Source organism: Ailuropoda melanoleuca, chromosome 2, assembly GCF_002007445.2.
Source record: "Ailuropoda melanoleuca isolate Jingjing chromosome 2, ASM200744v2, whole genome shotgun sequence".
Taxonomy (NCBI): domain Eukaryota; kingdom Metazoa; phylum Chordata; class Mammalia; order Carnivora; family Ursidae; genus Ailuropoda; species Ailuropoda melanoleuca.
This window is the reverse complement of record NC_048219.1, coordinates 172100967-172120223: the sequence shown is the minus strand read 5'-3', so window position 1 is coordinate 172120223 and position 19257 is coordinate 172100967. Positions and strand designations below refer to the sequence as shown.

At 37.8% G+C, this 19257-nt stretch overlaps 1 protein-coding gene across 1 annotated transcript in view; it reads right to left on the bottom strand.

Moving 5' to 3' along the window:
* Positions 1-17482: 17482 nt before the first annotated feature.
* The window catches only part of PTH2R (parathyroid hormone 2 receptor), an 87561-nt gene continuing 85786 nt past the window's right edge, over positions 17483-19257 (bottom strand). Inside the window, exon 13 of the mRNA XM_034655080.1 lies at positions 17483-18671. Coding sequence (XP_034510971.1) covers positions 18276-18671 — 396 coding nt within the window. The 3' untranslated portion in view covers positions 17483-18275. The remainder of the gene's footprint in view (positions 18672-19257) is intronic.

The following is a 19257-nucleotide window of genomic DNA, read 5'->3' as shown; positions in this document are numbered from 1 at the left end:
AAATCTTTTCCTTGATTTCTCTCTCTCTCTCTCAATCTGTCTGTTTTTCCTTTGAGTCTTTGTTTCTTAAACTCCACATATGAGTGAGATCATATAGTATTTGTCCTTAACTTATTTCACTTAGTATTGTACTCTCAAGCTCTATCCATGTTGTTGCAAATGGCAATATTTCATTCTTTTTATAGCTGAATAATATTCCATTATATATATATACATATATATACCACTTCTTTATCTATTCATCTATCAGTGGACACAGGCTGCTTCCATGGTTCAGCTATTATAAATAATACTGCAATAAACATGGGGGTGCGTGTATCCCTTTAAATGAGTATTTTTCATATTTTGGGATTAAATACTCAGTAGTGCAATTACTGGATCATAGGGTAGTTCTATTTTTAATTTTTTGAGGAATTTCCATGCTGTTTTCCAGAGTGGCTGCACCAGTTTTCAGTTCCACCAACAATGCTAGAAGGTTCCCCTTTCTCTGCATCTTTGCCAACACTTGTTTTTTTTCTTGTGTTTTTTGTTTTAGCCATTCTGACAAGTGTGAGGTGATAGCTCACTGTAGTTTTCATTTGCATTTCCCTGATGATCAGTGTTGTTGAGTATCTTTTCATGTGTCTGTTAGCCATCTGTAGGAGATTTCTCTCTTTGGAGAAAAGTCTATTAATGTCTTCTGCCCATTTCTTAACTGGATTATTTGTTTTTTGGGAGTTGAGTTTGATAAGTTCTTCATAGATTTTTGGATTCTAACCCTTTATCAGATATGTCATTTGCAAATATCTTCTCCCATTCTGTGGTTGCCTTTAATTGTGTTGATCGTTTCCTTTGCTGTGCAGAAGCTTTTTATTTTGATGAAGTCTCAATAGTTTATTTTTGCTTTTGTTTCCCTTGCCTCAGAAGACATATCTAGAAAAATGTTGCTACAGCCAATGTCAGAGAAATTACTACCTATGCTCTCTTCAAGGATTATGGTTTCAGGTCTCACGTTTAAGTCTTTAATCCATTTGGAGCTTATTTTTGTGTATGGTGTAAGAAGGTGGTCCACTTCTGTTCTTTTGCATGTAGCTGTCCAGTTTAGAAAATATTTTTAGGGGCGCCTGGGTGGCACAGCGGTTAAGCGTCTGCCTTCGGCTCAGGGCGTGATCCCGGCGTTATGGGATCACGTTTAAGTCTTTAATCCATTTGGAGCTTATTTTTGTGTATGGTGTAAGAAGGTGGTCCACTTCTGTTCTTTTGCATGTCTGTCTCTATCTCTGTCAAATAAATAAATAAAATCTTTAAAAAAAAAAAAAAAAGAAAATATTTTTAAAAGAACTGATTCTAAAAGACCAGCAACACCCTAATACCAAACCCAACAAAGAAAAGGGAAAAGAACACTACAAAGCAATATCTCTCATGAATGCAGATGCAAAGAGCCTCAATAAAATATTAGCAAATTGAATCCAACAATGTATAAAAAGAATTACATATGACAACCAAGTAGAATTAATCTCAGATATTCACGGCTGTTTCAACTTTGGAAAGTTAATTGATGTTAATCTGTCACATCAATGGGCTAAAAACAAGAAAAATCATGATCATATCAACAGATGCAGGTAAAGCATTTGACAAAATCCAACACTCGTTTATGATAAAAACTCTAGATAAACTAAGGGAACTTCCTCCACCAGAAAAAATAACAAAAAACCTACAAGTAACATATTTAATGGTGAGAAATTAGAAACTTTCCCACTAAGATGAGGAAAAAGTCAAGTATGTTCACCCTCATCATTCCATGTCAATATTATTTTGGAAGCCCTAGCAAATGCCATAGGACAACTGATTAGGACAGAGAATATAAAACTGCCTTTGCTCACAGATAACATGACTATGTAGAAAATCTAAAAGAATCAGCAAAAAACACTCCTTGAACTAATAAGCAATTATAGCAAGGTTGTAGAATACAAAGTTAATATACAAAAGTCACTTTCCCATATCCAGTGACAAACAAGTGAAATTTGAAATAGAAAATACATTGTCATTTGCATTAATGCCCCCAAAAATGAAATTCTTGGGTATAACTCTAAAAAAATATGTATGTGGTCTATATAAGGAATACTATGAAACTATAAGAGAAATCAAACTAAATAAATGGAGAGATGTTCTATGTTCATGGATAGAAAGACTCAATAATGTCAACATGTCAGTTCTTCCCAACTTGATCTTCAAATTCAATGCAATCTCAATCAAAAGCTCAGCAAGTTATTTTGTAGATACTGCCAAACTGATTGTAAAGTTTATATGAAGAAGCAAAGGACCCAGAATAGCCAATACAATATTGAAGGAGAAGAAAAAAGTTGGAGGACTGATGTTACTACCTGACTTTAAGACTTACTATATAGTGACAGTAATCATAAGACAGTGTGGTACTGATGAAAGAATAGATGAATAGATCAATGGAACAGAATAGAGATCCCAGAAATAGACTCACTTACTATAGTCAACTGATCTTTGACAAAGGAGAAAAGGCAATACCGTAGAACAGAGATAGTCTTATCAACAAATGGTGCTGTAATAACTTGACATCCACATGCAAGAAATAAATCTAAACACAGGTCTTATAAAAATTTGTAAGAATTAACTCAAAAGGAGTCACAGACTTAAATGTAAAATGCAAAACGATAAATCTCCTGAAAGACAATATAGAAGAAAATCTATATAACCTTGGGTTTGACAAAAACTTCTTAGATACAACAGCAAAGGCATAATCCATGAAAGAACTAATTGATAAGCTGGACTTCACTAAAATTAAATATTTCTGTCTATGAAAGACACTGTCAACATAATTGGAAGACAAGCCATAGGCAGGGAGTAAATATTTGCAGAAGACATATCTGATAAAGAACTGTTATCCAAAATACACAATGAATTTTTAAAACTCAACGATAAGAAAGCAATCCAACTTCAAAAATGAGTCAGAAACCTGAACAGGGGTGCCTGGGTGGCACAGCAGTTGAGCGTCTGCCTTCGGCTCAGGGCGTGATCCCGGCGTTATGGGATCGAGCCCCACATCAGGCTCTTCCGCTATGAGCCTGCTTCTTCCTCTCCCACTCCCCCTGCTTGTGTTCCCTCTCTCGCTGGCTGTCTCTATCTCTGTCAAATAAATAAATAAAATCTTTATTAAAAAAAAAGAAAGAAAGAAACCTGAACAGATACTTCACCAAAGAAGACATCCAGATAGAAAATAAATATATTGAAAGATGCTCCACATCATATATCATCAGGGAAATGAAAATTAAAACAATAAAAAAATTAAATAACAATAGAATAACACTATACATCTATTAGAGTGACCAAGATCCAGAACAGGAACAGTACCAAATGCTGGGGAGCATGCTAGTAGGAATGCAAAACAGTACAGCCACTATGAAAAACAATTTGGTGATTTCTTACAAAACTAAACATGCTCTTGCCATACAAAGCAACAATAGTGCTCTTTGGTATTTGCCCAAAGGAGCTGAAAACTTAAATCCACACAAAACCTACACAGAGATGTTTATAGCAGCTTTATTCATAATTGCCAAATCTTGGAAGCAACCAAAATGTCCTTTAGTAGGTAAATGGATAAATAAACTACTGCATCCAGATAATGAAATATTATTCAGTGCTAAAAAGTAATGAGCTATCAAACCATGAAAAGACATGGAAAGCCTTAAATGCATATTAATAGGTAAAAGAAGCCAATATGAAAAGGCTACATACTGTATGATTCCAACTATAGGACATTCTGGAAATGGCAAAATATGGAGACAGCGAAAAGATCAGTGGTTGCCAGAATCTGGGCAGAGGAGGGTGGTATGCATAAGCGGAGGACATTTAGGCTAGTGAAACTACTCTATATCATACTGTGAGGGTGGAAACGTTTCACTATACATGTCCAAATGCATAGACTACATAACACACCGGGAGTGAGCCCTACTGTAAACTATGAGTTTTAGGTGACGATGTTATGTCATGTAGGTTCATCAGTTGTAACAAAAGCACCACTCTGATGGGGGATGTTGATAAATGAGGACGGCTATGTGTAAAGGCAGGGGAAATACAGGATATCTCTGTATCGTCCTCTCAATTTTGCTGTGAATCTAAAATTACTCTAAAGAGTAAACTCTTTTTATTAAAGAAAATAAAACACAACATATTAAAATATATGTGGTGCTAATAAGCAGTGCCTAAAAAGAAATTTGTGACCTTAGGTGCTTAGTTAGAAAAGGAGAAAGTTCTAAAATGAGCAAGTTTCTATTTTATGAAACTCTGAAAATAGGAACAAATTAATCCCAAAATAGAAAGACAAAAATAATGAAGATAAGGGCAGAATTCAATGAAATAAAAAATGATGAAAGGATAGAGAAAAGTCAAGGATATTAAAAACTGGTTCTTTGAAAAGCTTGAAATTTTTTATAAACATCTAGCTGAACTATGAAATAACGGGAGAAAATGCAAACTAGCAGTACAAGGAATGAAAGAGGGGACAAACTGTATAATACAGACATTAAGAGGATAATTAAAGAAATATTATAAATATTATATTATAATAGTATAAAGTTATGCCAACGAATTTGACATCTTAGATAAAGTAATAAACACCTTAATAGACACAAATGATCAAATTGAATCAAAAAGAAGTAGAAAAACCAAATTTCCTCATATCAAATTTTAAAATAATTGAATTCATAATTTAAAATATTTCCATAAAGAAAAGTCCACATATAGAGACTTCGTTAGTAAATTCTTTCAGACATTTAAGGAAGAAATAATGCCAAGCCTACACAAATTATTTCCAAAAAACAGAGAAAGAAGGAAGACTTCTTATTTTGTAAGACCAATATTGACCTGATTTCAAAACTATGGAAAAATCGAACAAGAAAATAAAACAGGACAATAATCCTCATGAATTTAGTTGCAAACACCCTTAAGAGCAAGCTATAAAAATAATAATGTATCATGACCAAAAAAGGTTTTTCCCAGGAATGCAATACTGGTTTTACATCAGGGAATTGATTAATGTAAATGACCATAATAAAAAATAATGATATACATCTCATTCAAAATATAAAAAATATTTGACAAAATTTAATACCCTTTCACAATAAAAACTCTCAGCAAACTAGAAGTAACTTCCTCATCCTGACAAAGGGCATCTATGAAAAACCTATGGTTCACACCATGCTCAATGGTGAAAGAATGATCACTTTCCTTTTAAGATGAGGAACAAAGCAAGGGTGCCAACTCTCACCACACTTATTCAGCATCGCTCTTGAAGTCCTCACTATTACAATGAAGGGGAGAAAAGGAAATAAAAGGCAAACATATTAAAAAGAATGAAGTAAAACTATCACTATTCACAACTCACATGACTGTGTAGAGACGATCCTTAAGAGTTTACGAAAAAACTAAACCCTTAAGCATGGATAATAAGGTTACAAGATACTAAGTTAATATTCCAAAATCAGAATAAAAACCATTTCTACAAGAATTCTACCAATGAACACTTGGAAATTCAATTTTTTAATAGCCTTTCATAATCACATCAAAAGTATGAATACTTAAGGATTAATTTAACAACGTATATGTAAGAACCACACATACAAAACCATAAAACATTACTGAGTAAAATCAAAGGTGATATAAATTTTTCAAAAAATGATATAAATAAATGAAAGCATATAACACATTGGTGGGTCAGAAGACTTAACGTTGTTAAGGTGTCAGTGCTACTCAAATTCTTGTATACATTCAATCCCAATCAAAATTTCAGCAGGCTTTTTTATACTAATTGAAAGCTGATCCTAAAATTTATATAGCAATGTAAAGGAATTAGAATAGCTGAAACAATTTTGAAAAAGAATAAAATTGGAGGACCAGTATTCCCTGGTTTTCAGACTTATTATAAAGCTCATAGTAAAGCTTATTATTGGCACAAGAGTAGATAAATCATAGATTGATTGAACAGAATACAGAGTCCAGAAATAGACCCACACCTACATGGTCAATTGATTTTATTTTAAAGTAAGCTCCATACCCAGCATGGGGCTTGAACTGAGATCATCAGTCTCATGTTCTACGGACTGAGCCAGCCAGGCATCCTTGGTCAATTGATTTCAGACAATGGTGCCAAGGTAACTTCAATCAGGAATAGGACTGTATTTTTCAGTAAATGGTGCTGTAACAGCTGGATATCTACATGGGGGAAAAATATACCCTGGATATTTCCTCACCTCCTACACAAATACGCACTCAGAATGGATCTTTTTTTTTTTTTAAGATTTTATTTATTTATTTGACAGAGATAGAGACAGCCAGTGAGAGAGGGAACACAAAGCAGGGGGAGTGGGAAAGGAAGAAGCAGGCTCACAGCAGAGGAGCCTGATGTGGGGCTCGATCCCATAACGCCGGGATCACGCCCTGAGCCGAAGGCAGACGCTTAACCGCTGTGCCACCCAGGGGCCCCTCAGAATGGATCTTGATTCTCATGATAAACCCTAACACTTCTAGAAGAAAGAATAGGAGAAAATCCCTGTGACCTTGGAGTAGGCAAGTCTGGAGTAGACCTTCTTAAGGCCACAAACCCGTGAGTCATTACAAAAATATTTTTGACAAATTGCATTTCATCAAAATTGAAAACTTCTACTCTTCAAAAGATATCCTTTAGGAAATATAAAGGCAAGCACTGACAGAGAAAATATTAACAAAACCACAAATCTTTTATCTAGAAATGAGTTGTATACAGAATATATTAAGAACTCTTACAACTTGACAATTCAAAGACAAATAGCCTAATAAAAATGAGAAATAACATATGAACGGTTACTTCATAAAAGAAGACACACGAATAGCCAATAAATATGAGAAAACATATTCAGCATCACTCATCTTCATGGAAACGCTAATGAAAACTACACCAAGATATTACTCTGTGTCCATTACAATGGCCCAAGTCAAAGGCTTTCATATATGGCTACCATGAGCACAAAATGATACCACCAAATTTGGAACACAGTTTAACAGTTTCTTATAAATTTAAACATACACTTCACACACGACTAGAATTCCATTCCTAGGTATTTACCTAAGAGAAATAACACATGTTCACAAAAAGACTTGTGTATGTATGCAAATAGCGGCTTTATTGGTAATAGCCAATAACTGGGATATCTACCATGTTCACCAACAGATGAACTAATAAAAAAAAATGTATTAAACAACCATGTGATGGAATGGTACTCAGCAAGAGATGGAACAAGCTACTGATGCCTCAGCAACATGGGTGAATGTCAAAAAGCATTGTGCTGAACAGAAGAAGTCAGCATGCTGTGTGATCACATGTATCGAAAACACCAGAAAGGCAAATCTAGTCTGTAGTGACTAAAAGATTAGTGGTTGTCTGGTCCCCTGAGGGACAGGACATTGACTGGGAATGGCCACAGATTAAAACAGGTGATGAAAATATTCCCGAATGCAGTGGTAGGACACAGGCATACACTTTTGCCAAAACTCACTGTGCAGAATACTTAAAATAGGTACATTTCATTCTAGGTTAACAAAATAAAGTCCTTTTTAAGGAAACAGAGTCGCTGGGAAACAGCATGAAAAATGTGAATTTTCAAAAAATCTGCTTTTGTTTACAGTCAGATGCAGACAGATGCTTTTAAATAAAATGTTGCAACGGGGCACCTGGCTGGCTCAGTTGGTGGAGTGTATGACTCTTGATCTCGGGGTTTTGAGTTCAAGCCCCACGTTGGGTAGAGAGACTACTTAAAAATAAAATCTTTAAAAAATAAAAATAAAAAAATAAAATATTGTTACAATCACAACGGTATCATATGGCAAGAGTAAGAATTTGATCAGAAGGAAAAATAGGTTGTAGTAGCTCATTAGTAGTGCAGGAGGGGGTCCAGATCACCGCCTTCTTCCCTCACCCTGACAGCACCGCTCCCCACCCCCACCGCACCAAGTCACAAGCAGAGGCAGGTGATTATAGCTTCGTAGTCCACATACCTGGTGCCCTGTTGCTAGGTCTTGCTAGGAGATGGCGTATCTGTGTTTATCTTTGTCTTTTCTTTGTCTCTTGGCACAGTTTTGATAATTACACAAATTCAGTATCTATCAAACTTCAGCTTGTGCTTCATGGTTCACCTGGTTGAATTTATATGCTACATTTCACACTTAATTGCTTTTTGGAAAGTTACGTGTTATTTCTTTTAACATCACAATTTTTCACTGTAATGTTCATGAGGTGCCCTTCGTTTTCCCATGCTTTCTATTAGAATCAAGAATAAAGGAGGTAGCACTTAGATAACAGGACTGTTCGTTAAATACATCTGTCTACATGAATATATCATTCATAGTTATATAGCTATATGCATACTGCGGCTTTATGACATTTTTTTAGAAACCTAAAGAAAGTTACATAATAAATGAGGGCAAGTAAGGTGAAGTTAATTAAATTCATATTCATTTTTCCATTTTGGACAATGGCTAGATTGGTGTGACAGACTTGTATCTACATTCTGAATGACAACATGAAATGAGATTCAGTATGTCAGAGACTTAGATCTTTCCAGTGTTTGGAGCTGCCTCATGATTCTTCATCAGTTTGCCTTCAAATGTTATTTTCAAAATTACAAAATCATGCCCATTGAATGGTCCCATGTCAATTAATCTTGCTTTAGCACTTTATGTAAAGCAACAACTGATAAATGTTTACCAGTGAAAGTTATTTTGTTTGCCTTTATCTTTGTTTTTCTGATATTCTCTCTGATATTAATATACGAAGCATCTTCTAGGGGACCGCTAAAATGTAAGGCTACTTCTTCTGAGTCTCCCCATTTAGATGGCAGATTTACGGGTGTGTGCAAATTTCTCTAGTTATTTTTCATAATCTATCTGTCAGTCTGGCTTTAAGTTTTCTAAGAAAATTTCTAGGAAATCTTATAAACATATAATCTTCATTAATACCATTAGAATAGTTCTAGATTCTTTACAGAATTTCTGAGTTTACTGTTACGAACTTAAGGCAACCTTAAAAAGATATACGTATAAAACATTACATTGACAAGCATGCATTGCTAAGACCACCAGCAGCAAACTATACACTATATTATGCTAGTTGTGCTATATGATAGCACATAAATCTTTGCATTAGAAAACTGCTTCCAAGCCAGAAAGTGGAGATCTCGACTGCAAGGAAAGAGGCTTAGGTCTGAGAAGGTCACACAGAAGATGTAATGGGATATGGAGCAGGAACCATAGTGCTTGGTAGAGCTGGTGGTGAATGCGAGGAGACAGAGCTCAAGTTTCAAACACTTAGCTGTTAATACAGAACAGCGAAGTGCATGAGATTCTAAAGGCTCTGGGTGAAAAGAACTTTCAAAGACTGAAATTCTCTGAAACAGGAATTCTGAGTCATTCATCCCTTTATTTGTTGTGTCTATCACAGAACTTGATACATAAAAGGCATAAGTATTAGTCAAACGCATAACTTATGAATGAAGTGGAAATCCATCTGGGTTAAAAATAGGGGGTAGTATTTATTCATGAGAGGGGTACACCAAGCTCACCTCTCCAGTCACATCTTGTCTCTTTCTTGCTCATTATCTTCAAATAATACTGATTTTCATTATGTTTTTAGAATATTCAAAGCTGTTCCCTGCTGAAGAATTTTGCCCAGCTGTGTGCCATCTGCCTCAAACATATTTCCATAGCTAGAAACTACATCCTCAGATAGAGGCCATCTCTGACCTACTGTATCTTAAGCATCTCCCCAACATTACTTTCTATCACATCACCCTATTAATGTTCTTCGTAACAACTAACTCAATCTGGAATTATCTCGTCTGTGTAAGACCTCATTTATTTACAGTCTGTGCTATATTTTCCCAAAGAATACAATTTTCTTGAGAATAAAGACCCTATCTATCTCGTTCACTGCTTTAATCCCGGCTCCTTGAGCACAACCTGGCACGTAATAAATATTTGCTGAATGAATAAAATAAACTTCTAAATAAAATATGACTTTTTATATCAACATAACTCTGAGTTGAAAATGGCAGAAAAACCTCAACTGGCAAAAAAATAAATAAAATAAGGACTTGATTGGTTTCACCATTTAAGCGGTTACATATGGGGTAGAGGAATTGGTACCTGTAATGACGTCACCAGGATGCACACAACAGCTTTGTTGGCCTCCTTGGGGCTGGCTCCGTTGTCATCTCTGCCCCGGGCATACATTTTAATAATCAGTCCAGGAAGGGAGAGAGCTTCTTTTTCCTGGGAGCCCAACCTATTTCTCCCTTGTTATACCCTCATCACCAACCCAATAACTGGCCATAGGGAAGAAATAAATGGCTTGATTGCAGCCTAACGGGTCCCATCTGGGAGTTACAAGTGGGGTCAATCCCACCCAAATCACAAGACTGAGAATGAGGGAGGGGTGGTTTCCCAAAGGAAACTTGGGGTCTTATCACTAGAAAGAAAAAGAGCAGATTCTGGGCATCAAACACAAGATGCCTTCTACAGTATCTTTCTTCGAATCCCTTAACTGGAATCAATCATAACTTGATTCAAAGCTATCCCTTTTATTTGGATATCATTTAGCTTCACACAGTCCTGCTATTTCTGATCAGAATAAGGAAGACAGAAAGGAGTGGAGAGGCTGTGGTATTTAATGTTCCTTTGGTTGTTCATGAATATTTCTACAGTTTCTAACAGCTGGTTGCTCCTCTGCCCCCCAGAGTCCCCTATAGTTCTTCTCTTTGAGCTGGAAGCTGATAGATAATACTTAAGTGGTATAGCCAGCAGAACTCTGGAAAATGCCTGCTCAGCAGGCAGGGAGGTAGATTTTGCAGTTGGGGGGTGTTGGAGGGGGGACAGAGAGTAACGTCTCTGCGTTAGAGGAATTTCCTCTGACTTCTCTTCTGCTTCCATCCTCAGTCTACCTTGACTTACGGAGCTCTCAAATTCAGCACGCCCAACTCTGGGATTACCAGTTTTGCTCTTTAGTACTTCCACCTGCCTTTTACCTCTTAAGTACATTCTCCCTCCCACTTCCGCTGCCCTTGTCGTACTTTGGACTGATGTGTGTCCCCTGCATCATTTCACTCACCTCCTAACTGCTTTGTGCCTATTTAACCTTTTCTAGCTCATCTTCACAGCTTGAGCGTTATCTCAGAAATATATACCTGCTCCTTTCCTGCTTACCTCCATCAGGGATTCCTCACTCCTTTTAGATTATAGCAAGGGATAGAAGCCTTTCCCAGTACCTTTCCTGCCTCCCTCTGCAGTCACATCTCTGATATCTCCTCCTTCCCAGCTCACACTTCATCATGAAGCCCTGGCAGTTCTCCGAATGTACTGCATTCTTCTTCACCTTTGTAGCTTTCCACCTGCAGTTTTGACTGCCTGGAACACCTTCCTCCCAAGAGAAGTTCTTAGAATTTCTATTCTTTAGATTCTGCTCTACCTCCCCCAAAAAGCCTGCTTCTTACTCCAGGTCTGAACCAAGTGCCTCCCCTCTGTGACCCCACAACAACCTTCCTCATAATAGTCTTTACATTTGACTGTGAGCGTCTTGAGAGTAGGGATAGTATGTTATTTCTCTCCCTTAAATGTATGGCTTTCCATCACAATTCAGTAGATGTTGGTTAAACCAAAGAGCTACATATTACTGTTGCAGGTGGAAATTTCCAAGATTGTAAACGCACAACCCAAAACTCTGCAAAGAAGAACTTCTAAACATTACTTAACTCCAACTTTAACCAATGAATGTATAAATGTATGAGAGTTATGACAAAAGGAAAACAATGGAATTATTTTGACTACTTCATTTCAAAGGGGAATATGTGATCTAGATTATGTTATAGAAACTGATACCTTCACAAAAGGGAAATTATCAAATAGGAAATACCCTGAAGAATGCATGTTGTATGCCTGATGATGGTATACAATAAAACTACAGGAGTTGAGCTCCTTCCAACTCTCTTCAATGTAACAGAAATTCAACTAGAATAAAGATAGCATTCAAAAGACTGGGAGGGGGCAGAGACAGATCTCTGTTGACATGTTCTGGGGAGGCCAAGGTGAGCAGACTTTAGAAATGTCTTTGGTCAACAAGAATCTGCTTAACGTCCTGGAGATGTGAAAAAAAGTTACACAAACTCATAGCTTCATATACTAAATTTGTTTTCCTATTCAGCCATTTAAACCATGAATTAAAAGAGCCCATAAGCTCCCAAAATGAAATGTGGTGTTGGAGAAGATTAGGTGTCTAAGTAGGAGCTGAATTTAAGTGTTAACAACATTAAACTAAGAGTCAGTGAGAGAAAAGGACGCTTACCGTTTTACCTGACTTCTGCACCATTTATAGATACGTCCAATCCACTGAGTGGTTTTTATAATAGCGAATAAGTAGAAACCCACATAAAAGCTATCTTTAAATGCCATAAAGATGAGAAATCTAAAGATGAAGTGTTCAAAGTCATCTTTGCAACAATACATGGGCAAATTCTCCATGGTCTCGTGAGGCAGCTTACGAAGGATTTAGATCTCTGTATCTCTAGTTAGAGATTCTGTCCAGAGTTAAAAGAAGAGCTGAGATTAAAAAGTTATTTTTTATTCTGATCGGCATAAAATACTGGGAAATAAAAATGCTTTTACCCAAAACTATAATCATGTTATTACTGTTTTTCATGTTCTCATAATTATCGGTAATTTGCCATCACAATAGTTAAAATAAATTTTTATTTATTCCCTGGTTGACTTGGCATACTATTAGTCTCTCAATAAAGAAGGTGAAAAGGTCCATATGCTTGAGAGAACAGTCAAAGGCCTTGGAGTCAAACTGAACTGGGTTCAACTCTGAATTCATTCTCTTCGATTTGGAGCAAGTCATCTAACCTCTGATTATCTCCACATTTTTGAAATGGTGATAATTTCACAGTATGTTATGAAGATTATATGATAAAATAGGCAAAAAAGGCTGCGCTCAGTTCCTATGTTATTCTTAAACTACCCACAGGGTGGGCCATCTTTTCAGCCTGGAACTTCCCTGGATGAGCAGGCAAGAGCTTTACTGAGCAATTGAGTCCCTATGTGTCTCATGGAGAGGGTCTGAGGGTGGAGGACATAGGCAGAGTAGGCCTAAAAAGAGACAAAGATTGAAATCCAACTCATAAAAACAGGTACTTAGTGTTCTTTAGAAAAGATGAGAATGGCCTTTACTGATAAAAATTTATGTTTCTAAAATGAAACAACCACTGGTAAAAAGGTGAGTTTGGCAAATAGGCAACTTTCCTTCCTGTGATACATGCATCATATAAACTACCATAAACACTAGGGAAATAATTGATCTCCATGAAGCAAGCAGACAAATAGCAATTATTCAGCACAATTCTAATCAGCCATTGTAATTCTTTCCATGTGGATCATCTATATAAATCTCTATAATAGGTTTCTATGGGTACCGTAACGTATTACCACAAACTTAGTGGTTTAAAACAACACAAATTGAAGGGTGCCAGGGTAGTGCAGTTGGTTAAGCATCCTGTTCTTGGTTTCAGCTCAGGTCATGATCTCAAGGTCCTGGGATCAAGCCCCAAGTCCGGCTCTATGCTCAGCACAGAATCCACTTGGGATTCCCCCTGCCACTCCCACTCGTGGTCTCTCGCTCTCTGAAATAAATAGATACATCTTTTTAAAAAACACAAAAATTGATTATTTTACAGTTCTGTAGGTTAGGAGCTCACTGGGCTAAAATCAAGGTGTAAATAGGTTTATATTCTTTCTGTGGGTTCTAGATGAGAGTTTGTTTCTTTGCTTTCTCCAGTTGCCTACATTCCTCAGCTTATAGCTCCTTCTGCCATCTTCACAGCCAGCAACAAGAGGCATTCCTTCTTATATTACACCACGCTGACTTCCTCTTCTGACTCCTTTCACTTTTAAGGATCTTTGTGACTACCCGGGGTTTACCCAGATAATGCACTGATTAGCAACTGATTAGCAAATGATTGATTAGTCAACTGATTAGCATACCTAATTCCATGTGCAACCTAATTCATCTTTGGCAAGTAACCCCACATAGTCACAGGTTCTGAGACGTAGTAGGCAGATATCTTTGGGAGAAGAAGGGTGGGCATTATTCTGCCTACCATAATCTCCAAGGAAGATCACCTCTGAATTATACACTATTAATCTCTGGCTGTAAATAATACACTGCAACTCACACATACCTTTTTCATTCGCTTCCAATGATTCAAAAACAGTGGAATTCTTTCAGCAGCTTTAGCAAAGGTGTTTCCATTTGGAGGCGCCTGGGTGGCTCAGTTGTTAAGCGTCTGCCTTTGGCTCAGGGTGGGATCCCGGGGTCCTGGAATCGATCCCCACATCAGGCTCCCTGCTGGGAGACTGCTTCTTCCTCTCCCACTCCCCGTGCTTGTGTTCCCTCTCTCACTGGCTGTCTCTCTCTCTATCAAATAAATAAAATCTTTAAAAAAAAAAAAAAGTGTTTCCTTTTGGTTTAACAAGTACAGAAAGAGACAATGCTCTGACAATTAGAGTTATGTAATCAAAATCTTTCCTGTTTATACTAGGCAGTGGGATTTTATTTTCTCTGATATCAGGCTTCCTTTGGCTACAGGAATAATAGGGTATCAAAATTTAATATCCATGTCAATAAGCCATATATGGCTGTCTTCACACACCCCTGTAACCCACCATACTATTCAATCCTTTTTGCATCTAGAACTTCCTGGTTTGCCAAAGAGAAAAATATCTGTTGTGTTAGCAGTAAGTCAGAGTAATGACTTAGAAAGTGAAGCAAAGTGTGGTTGGGATCTGAAAGCACAGAAACTGTGGGATGAATTTTGCTCTTAATAGACTTATCTAAACAGAATAATTGTGATTTCAAGTCTAAATACCACTACACATAAAAATACTTGGTTGCAAAAAATAAAAAATAAATACTTGGTTGCTTAGCTTCATTATAAAAATTAAAATTATATAGAATGTCACTCCCCAAGAACATTTTAGGAAACTAAAGTTTTATGTAAGTTCATTGTCTAGATCAAGAAATGTAGATTAAGGGGGGGTCTGGAGCCCAGGCAGGTAACAAAAGTAAATGGATGAGGCCAGGTGGGCACTGGGTGTACTATTACCTTTGTTGCCCCATCTGAAGAGGTCAGCCACCACTCAGCTCTAACAGCTGATTTTTAGTTCATAAGATTGTCTGACATTTTTATAATTCAGAAAATACAATTTTATGTGGAAACATTCATATTTTCAAGGCTGGCAACTTAACAATATACCGCAATCCTTTGACAGAGCAATAAAATACAGCCATGGACCGAATTTAGCTAATCAGCCGGTAGTTTGCACCTCTGAATCTAGATCAGCCAATCCTTAATAACTACCTGATACTTCACTTGATAAAATCAAGAGTGGTATAACTTACTGTCTAGCTGGATGCAAACATCAAAACATAGAAGAAATATGTGTGTACACAGATGAGGTAAAGAGCCTTGGCATGCACCTAAGGGGTTCTTTGTTCCTTATGGGGAATCGGTTATGCCTTATGTTTTGTCATGGCCCCAGCACATAGCATAGTATCGGTCACATAATAGGCTTTAAATAAATGTTTATTAATGAATAACTGAACTTTAAAGAAAATTTTGATTACTCTGAGGATTATACTCATACTTGTTAACATAAAGAAGTTGTGACCTAGCCTTAAAATGTGGGGTTGACTTAGAAAGCAAGAACACTTGGGGTGCCTGGGTGGCTCAGTCAGTTGGGCATTGGACTTTTGATTTCGACTCAGGTCATGATCTCAGGGTCATGAGATTAAGCCCCATGTTGGGCTCCACATTGAGCATGAAGCCTTGCTTGGGATTCTCTCTCTCCCTCTTCCTCTGCCCTTCCCCCCCACCTCGCGTGCGTGCACATGCGCGTGCGTGCACATGCACGCACATGCTGTCTCTCAAAAAAAAAGGAAGAACCCTTAATATTTTCCATATTATCAAAAGATATATATATATATATTCTAACAATTATTATGTTGCACTGACCAATAAGATCTTTTATAATATAATGTGGCAAAGCCAAATTTTAACTTGAAACTATAATGTAACAACAACTCAAACCAAGTATTTGTATGATATTTTTTTTTTTTTAAAGATTTTATTTATTTATTCAACAGAGATAGAGACAGCCAGTGAGAGAGGGAACACAAGCAGGGGGAGTAGGAGAGGAAGAAGCAGGCTCACAGCAGAGGAGCCTGATGTGGGGCGATCCCATAACGCCGGGATCACGCCCTGAGCTGAAGGCAGACGCTTAACCGCTGTGCCACCCAGGCGCCCCTGTATGATATTTTTATGTTACAAAGTACTTTCAATATGTGATTTCTCTTATCACCAGCACATTTTTCTAAGGTAGACAGATATTATCTTTATTTTAAAGATAGAAAACTTGAACTACAAAGGAAGCTAAGTGATTTTGTAAAGACTTGCAGAAAATTAGCTATAGAACTGAACTTAATCTTTCAGCCCCTGATCGTTCTCTCCTGATAAGGAGACAGTGTTGGTGTGACAATAAAGTATAGAATCAGATGAATTAAATATCTACAATGGCACCTTCATAAGCAGAATGGGAAGCAAAGTATCTCTGTGTGGTACGGAAAAGGAAGGCAAGAATGAGCGTAGAAGGAAAGTATAGTATTTTTCAAGAAGGTGTGTAGACATCAGAGTACCTCATTCATCATGACGCCAGCTGCATACATGTTGGTTAAATCCTTCAGCAAAATGAGGGAGATCAACTTCACCTGTGTTGTTTCACTTAGAAACACATTGCTCTGTAGTATTTTCATTTCCTATATATATTTGTCTACCCCACTAGAGTGGAAACATCATGAAGGTCAGAAGCTAAGACATAATAAGAGTTCTTAAGCACTCTCTACCCAGAAGAAATTAATTGAATATTTTGATTGGATAATGGGAAACATATATATTTGTGATAGTGGAGCGTAATGATTAAGAACACAGGACTTGAAGTGAGTAGATCTGTGTCTGAAACTATGTTCTGTCAATGTCTAGCTGTGCACCTTTGGTCCAGTTACTTCACCTCTACGAGTCACACTGCCATGTGTACAGGGTGACAGTGATAAAACTGAACCATAAGTTTGTGGTGAGAATTAAATAAGTTAATGTTTGTAAAAACCAGCAGGATGGTGGGTACCTGACATACACTCAATGAATGTGTCACTACTGCAACATACTGAAGTTTCAAGTTTGGGAAAGTGCTGGAGCTACATGCTGATCTCTGCAGATTTGAAGAAGGAACATTTGGTTGGTTCTCAAAAACAAAATTAGATGCTGAGAGAAAATCTTTTAAAGAGACCCAAAAAGTATTTTTAAAACAAACTTTTAATTTATTCCACATGCCATTTGGAATATAGTAATAGAACAAAGAAGAAAAAGGCACGAATGCAGTGTGCCTTACTATCAGTACAAATGATTACAAACAGAATCAGTTTGCAGACACAAGCTCACTGACTGAGAAAACCGGGGGGGCATGTCAAGGTTTACAGAGGAGTGAAGACCTGAGATTTGGCTGGTCATGGAGGAGACATTCAAAAGAAAGAATAGGTGCAATAGTATTTTGAGTAATTTTCCTTGTTTCTAGAAAGAAACAAATATTTCACAAATTTATTATCTTATCAAAGTCCAGCCACTTTTTCCCCTAGTGTGTACTTGTACTTAGCTTTTTCATCGTTCAAGGTATGTTTTCAGACCCTAACTGCTCCTATGCACAGGCAAAAGGAATGCAATGGTAGAAGTACATTAAAATGAGAAAAAGAGAATGCTAATTTCTTAAAAGGGAAATGACACATATGGAATGATCTCTATCATACTTAGAGTGATATTTTCATGAGAGAAAACTAGAGCCAAGCAATTGAAACATTTTCTACCCAAAAGTAGCAGAAAAAATGAACAATCACAGAGCAAGTACCACACAACAATTTAGAAGAGAATCTGATGACAAAATAAGGTAATAAACTACTCCACTGACACTTCTCCTTTTGTGTCTTTACTCTTTATAGAATCCAATTCATGCAAGCTGAAAACTTCTGTGAAGTAACACTTTGAACCCTAAATTTTCAGTTCTGGGGCTCACGCAGAGGAATGCCAGCCAAGCTCCTCTAACACAACCAGAGGGCCCAGCTCCTCAAAGTCACAGGTGTTGACTCAGAGAACGTCCTTGGTTTCTCCTCTGCTTCCTTCCGGGTCTGGGTTCAATTCCAGCGGCCTGGGAGACTCCACCATTGGAATCTCCTCTCCCAGCCTCGAGCTCCCGACTTTGGTCTCCTCTTGGACCGAGTGCGGCAGGCAGTCCTGCTCCGAGTTGCTCCAGACGTAGCCGGGTAAGGTCACGTGGTTGTCGGGCTGGCGGCCGGCTGTCCTGGTGGTCTTGCCGGAGAGGAGCACCGTGCGAGCGCTGGCTGCCGCCTGCGACTGGCTGCTGGTGCTGTGGGTCAACGTGGTGAGCACGGAGCCGTATCTGTGGCCGCCGCAGGGGGGCGTCCTCTTCCAGTCGATGGACAGGTTCCACCGACTCCACAACTTCTTCACCTCAGACTGAACCTAAGTCGCAGGAAGCACTGTGCGTCAGAAACCATCAGGGGACTCTGAGAAACAAACTGAGGGCCTCAGAGGGGAGGGGGGTGGGGGAACGGGATAGGCTGGTGATGGGTAGTAAGGAGGGCACGTATTGCATGGTGCACTGGGTGTTATACTCAAGTAACGAATCATCGAACTTTACATCAAAAAATACTGTATGGTGACTAACATAATATAATAAAAAATATTGTTTAAAAAAAATTAAAAATTAAAAAAAAAGAAACCATCAGGGGGACCCTTCAGCCTTGTTACATGGGTGCTTGCCCTTCAATGACGGTTGTCACTGAGTGTCTTGCCGTGTGCCAGGGACTTGATGTACACACTCTCTCAACCTCAAAAACCGTGGAGATGGGTGTACTACCAGAGATAAATAAACAGGCTTTGCGAGAGGTGAAGGGACTTTTCCAAGATTAGTATTTTAATGGAAGTTGAAATGCAGCCCATAGAAACATCGGATGGGGCGCCTGGGTGGCTCAGTCAGTTAAGTGTCAGACTCTTGATTTCGGCTCAGGTCATGATCTCAGGGTCCTGGGATGGAGCACCCTGGTGG